This window comes from Mauremys mutica, chromosome 17 (genome assembly GCF_020497125.1).
Source record: "Mauremys mutica isolate MM-2020 ecotype Southern chromosome 17, ASM2049712v1, whole genome shotgun sequence".
NCBI lineage: Eukaryota > Metazoa > Chordata > Testudines > Geoemydidae > Mauremys > Mauremys mutica.
The window spans coordinates 27,875,567-27,881,257 of record NC_059088.1 but is presented as its reverse complement, the minus strand read 5'-3'; the positions used below and the strand labels follow the sequence as shown (position 1 = coordinate 27,881,257).

General features: G+C 43.3%; 1 protein-coding gene across 1 annotated transcript; it reads right to left on the bottom strand.

Annotated features, from left to right (window-relative positions):
* Positions 1 to 3,380: 3,380 nt before the first annotated feature.
* LOC123352151 (claw keratin-like) lies at positions 3,381 to 3,899 on the bottom strand. Its single transcript, XM_044991928.1, has one exon. The coding sequence runs from the start codon at positions 3,897 to 3,899 to the stop codon at positions 3,381 to 3,383; it is 519 nt and encodes a 172-aa protein (XP_044847863.1).
* Positions 3,900 to 5,691: the final 1,792 nt, after the last annotated feature.

Sequence of the window (5,691 nt, the reverse complement as noted above, 5' to 3'; positions counted from 1 at the left end):
TTTTTATAGAGTTTTGTAGACTGCCTGGAGGACTTCAGAGGCCCTGCACTCCTGAAGGCTTAATTAGTTACAAAACAAACTTGGTGTAACTCCTTCAATTGATGTAGTTTTTTCCCTCTGATGATTAGCTTGTTCCTAACTCCACATGGTGTGACATGTACCTTGCACCATACAACTCTCTCTCATCTTAAAACTTTATGGGCCAGCTACATTCCTGCTTTCATTCTACTGACTTCAGTGATGCTGCAATGGGCTATTTGGAAGCCTAGAATGGTAACTGTGCAGGGTAATAGAGAAGCCACGGTGAGTATGTGGCCTATTATTGGGTTTTATTTCTGACTCTGCCACATGCTCCCGATGTATCCTTCACCTCAGTGTGCTTTTCATTTCCCTTTCTTTAAGAAACATTCCTTTGTAAAGCTCAAGGGGCAGATGCTCAGCCAGGGTACATCAGTGCAATTCCATACACTTCAACTGAGGGAAGGCATTGACACAGCTGAGGTTAGAAGAAATGGCATTGGGGGTGTATTCTCTACTTTACAGAACATTCTAATTACGGCTGAAAAGCTTTCTGCAGAATGCCCTAGGTTGGTCAGACTTGGAATGAATCCAATCTCCTCTCACAGAAAGTGGACCACTGAAGAAGTACTCCTTAACTCCGTCTGTTTTGTGCGTCTTCCTTTTTTTTACAAGCTGAATTCTCTTACAGGACCCAATTCTCTTGGCTGCTCATGAACAGAGATGCAGTAGCTGATGTTTCCCATTGACTTCACTGGACATTGCGTCTGAGCAGTTGCGGTTGAAAGTGCCTAGTATGCTCAGACAGATACACTCCACACAAGGTTGTCTCTAAACTAGCCTGGATAAAGTGCTTTGCTTCAGTTCGAAGCTGTGCTGGTACACGCTGGCTCAACATCCACCCTTAAACTGTAAAATAGATAGAAAAGGGAAATGCAAAGGTACCTTGAGTGAAAATCAAAGAGCCCCAATTTCAGAGGCTGAGAATCACGAATGGAGTATTGGAATGATGTCTGAGACCTTGATATACATTTTTAAAGTGAATCTAATCATTAATATTGGAACATCTAAACCCAGTAAATATTATTGCTCCTATAATAATACATCTCTTTGGCTGTATAAAACTCGATGAGAGGTTATGAAGTGCTTTGAAATGCTTAGATCAGAGGAAGCCTCAGACAATGAATTTTGAAAGATCTTAAGATACCTTATTGCCACAGAGGTGAACCAAGGTCAGACAGGGAGTAATTGGCAGAGTCAAAAAACCCAGACCAATAGTTGGGACTATTCATGCCAAAAATTAACTCCATCTCTTGAACCCCACTGGACACTTACCGTTCATTGCTTCCAACAATGTCACTCACCTGAGAGTAACTCTTAGAGAGGCTCATTCTGGAATTTTTCTTATTTTGTTCTGATGATTTTTGGGGGAATTTTTTGGTGAAACATCTTCTGATCTAAATGTGAACCATAATCAACAATCGAGGGTTTTGCACTCCACTAAAACTCCCTCTATTTGAAGGTGTTGGCCCAGTGGTGGGTATTTATATTTGAGCAGATTTAAATTATCTGGTACCAAATTGAATTTAATTGAATTCTCTGGTACCGCATTTGAATTCAATATGGAGAGTTTTATTCCAGTACAACACATGAACAAGCTTGAAATGTACACACTTGTAATTTCTTTGGACAATTATTATCCTCGTGTATAAAGAAGTATATGTTAAAGAGATGACTTACCCTGTACCTCATTTCACAAATCTGAAAGAATTCATTACCATTGGGTGACTATGACCCATGAGAGAGAGGTGTTTCCAAGGAAAGAAAAAGTAGCACACACAGTGCACTTGGCGACTTTGTCCCAATGGGTGACATGCCTTAAAGTAGTGGTTCCCAAACTTGTTCCACCGCTTGTGCAGTGAAAGCCCCTGGCGGGCCAGTGTGGTTTGTTTACCTGCTGCGTCCGCAGGTTCGGCCGATCGCAGCTCCCAGTGGCCGCGGTTTCCTGCTCAAGGCCAATTGGAGCTGCTGGAAGCGGCGCGGGCCGAGGGACATACTGGCTGCCGCTTGCAGCAGCTCCCATTGGCCCAGAGCAGCGAACCGCGGCCACTCGGAGCCGCGATCGGCCAAACCTGCCTTATGGGCAGGTAAACAAACTGGCCCACCCACTAGGGGCTTTCCTGCACAAGCGGTGGAACAAGTTTGAGAACCACTGCCTTAAAGCAAGTTTTTGAAGCTTGAATTATATACTGGAATTTACAATGTTATCATAATCACGGAAAATAAATTAACAGACTTGGGTTTTATATAAAAATGGTAATATGGAGTGCAGTGAGGAACAGCTTCCTAAAAAAACATTAGATTCTTGTACTGAAGTAATGGTCAGTGTACTAATTTCTTCATATCACAAGGGAGATTCCTGACTGCTGGAGATGACTTTGGTGTAGTGTAATTTGTCTTTAGGGGTGGCCAATTTCCTTTTCCTTCCGAAAATCTCGGTCACTATCCAGCAAAGATTAACACAGACATTTTCCATGAACCATGTGATTGGTCTTTTTCAAATCAAAGGAAATATTTACATTCTTAAAGTGAAAATCTGTGTAAGTGTTAGCAGGAAAAGGCTTTTTGCTACACAAATAATGCAAGGAAGAACTCGGCCCCTGTGCAGAGGGCCTGCATAATGCTATGAACCACTTTAAGGCCTTTATTCTCCTATCACTCCACGCCTTCAAAAGTTGCAACTTGAGAAGTGCCTGGTGCTGCCTGTTCTACAGGGATGAATTTCATCCAGCACAATTTTTAAACAAGGAGGGAGGAACAAGGAAAACCAGAAGACCAATATTATGATGCAGCATTGTTTTTAATGAGAATGAAATTTGCAATACACGGTTACAGAAAAAAATAATACACAGCAGAAAGAATCTATTTCAAGAATTTCCAAAAGGGCTGCGAACGATCACCCACTTCTTTGGGATGCATTTGAGGCAAGATGTTCTTTTTCCTATGCTGCAGGTTCAGAGTTAGACAAACAAATTAAAAAGATAATAAATACAACTGATGCCTGTCTTAATTTCCCTGTTTCCCTCACACTGCGGGGTTAGTGCAAGCAGCCTGAGTGTCATTCAGAATGAGTCCACGTGTGACTAAGAGAATAAGCACATGGTTGGGAAAGCATTGGCAGAAAGAGTTTATAAGCATAATATCAGAAATCGCTCTCTGAGAGAAAGGGGCTGAGCAGACACAGCTCGCATTGAATTCAAGTGGAGCCGTGCCTGCCCAGCACTTCTGGAATCTCTGTCTGAATCTAGAGCTTGTTGTTCATTTCCTGGTCTTTTCTTTTACCATTGATATTCCTGCAGGGTTTAACATGGTGTACAGCTTCCACTCAGGTACCTATGGCAAGATACCCCAGAACCGCATGCTCCTCCATAACCGTAACCTCCCCCGTAACCACACAATCCTCCGTAACCTCCCCCGTAACCACACAATCCTCCGTAACCTCCCCCGTAACCACTCAATCCCCCATAACCATAACGGCCTCCGTAACCACACAATCCCCCATAACCATAACGGCCCCCGTAACCACCTAATCCTCCGTAACCATACAATCCTCCGTAAGCGCCCCCATAGCCGTTCAATCCCCCATAACCGAATGAGCCCCCATAGCCGGGTCCGACCACAGGTGCTCCAACAGCTCCCACTTCACTGTGCTGAGGGAAAGTGCTGAGAATTGGTCCTGGGATGGTTACGGCAACCGGTGATGGATGGATGATCAATTCAGAGTCAGGGCACTGCCTAACGCACGGCTCGTTGCAGCTGCCAGAAACTGGACTGGGACGGGCCACCCCGCATTCTGGATAGCACAGGCTGGAGCAAGACATCTTTCTGCGATGGAAGTAAACCTGAAACACCCAACAGGGAATAGAGTAAAGAAAAGGTACCAGTGTCAGTGGAAGAAAGGACTCAAAACTCGGTTACTATTTCAGTGAGATTGCTGTGGGGCACAAGAGAGAGAGGAGGAGTGGACTTAGATCCTATATTTGTGGCTATGTTTTTGTTCCTATTTCCTCTTTCTTTGCTTCTTATCCACTCACACTAAACTTCCCTCCCAACTGGCTCCTTTGAAACCCTCTCAATGACCTGTCTGAAAAACACCACCTGGAATAAGTGTCATTATTTCTTTGAAGGACCCCTGGTATGCTGTGTCCATTATCAGCATTTCTCAAAGAGAACATGGCTGGGATACTGCTATCATTTCTTTTTCTTTGAGGATTCAACCTCTGCATGCAAACCAGTAGAGTCCAGTGTCAGAGTGTGGCTCTTGCGTTTTCTAAACCTCGGGAGTCACCAATACTTGCTGATGAAGAAACAGAAACTTTTCTTTTCTCCAAATAAATCACTAAGACAAGATCCTCAGCTCTGGTAAACTGGGTTCAGATCCACTGGCTTCCATGGAGTGACCCTAAATTACACCATCTGAGCAGAAGCATTTTCAGTGGGTATTTCTGCTCATAAGAACGTTGGAATACCTAGACTGGATCACACCATTTGTCAGTTTCATAATTCGCCTGCCTCCAATATTAAGGAATAACAGCTACTTCAGAATAAAGTAGAAGACCCCTAAATTGGCCGTGTAGGGATTAAACTGGGAAAGTTTCTTCCTAATCTAGCCAAGAGAGAAATGGCAAAGAAACTTTCTAAAGTTAATTTAAAGATTTCAATTCCCTAATTTGATTTCCACTTAATAGGAAATATGTTTCTCAATCGCATATGGTGCTCCTGAAATCCTCACCTTTGGCTTCAAATCATGGATCCACCACAACCTGCTACTGAATAGCTACACAAGATAATTATGGAACAACATTGTCATTCCTGATAAAAATCACAGACAATGCGTGCAAGATTCAGTCTTAAATGGAAATGGATCCTACTGTGACATCTCTTGGGTTAGAAAGAGATTGAGTCAAATTGGACTTACCCAGTTGACCGAGGAGCTGAAGTCCGGAGAAGTGTTTAGAAGAACCCTGAGTCGTGAGCACTTTTATACAGTTTCTAGGACTGCCTGGAGGATCTGTGATGTGTTTTATAGAGGGAGTCCCAAATTAGTTACCAAACAATCTTGATGGCCTTGTTAAATCCTCCTTTTGATGGAACTGTTTTCTCAGGGTTTGGGAGTATTGGGCTAATCTCAGCCTCAAAGAGAGTGACATGCACGTTGCAATCTGCATTCCTAGTATTATTCCAATGACTTTCTTGGTGGTGCAATGAGAATGCGTGTCAAGGTGATTCAGAATTGCATCAGGAGCACAATTGGCTGTCATGAGCAGAAATCCACTCTGGTCCTTTCAATTCATGCGGGTCATTGTTAGGGGCATTGGACAGTTCATTATAAACTTGCTAGGAAGCAAAGAGCCATTTTTCTGCATTCTCAAAAGCTCCATCCCCAACGGGTGAGATCCAATTCCCTTTGAAAACAATCAGAATCCTTCCATTGCCTTCAGTGTCTTTCCTGTCGTGACTTTAAGTCTCAGATTCACCTTTTGGCAGAGGGATAGTACGATGCCTATGGACAACTTTAGCCCCAGTTTAAAATTTCAAACTATGTTTTAGCAGGGTCTTAAGTGAAGCGTGGGCCTTTGTGATGGCCCTCTGCCCAGAGGTGAATTTCACCTT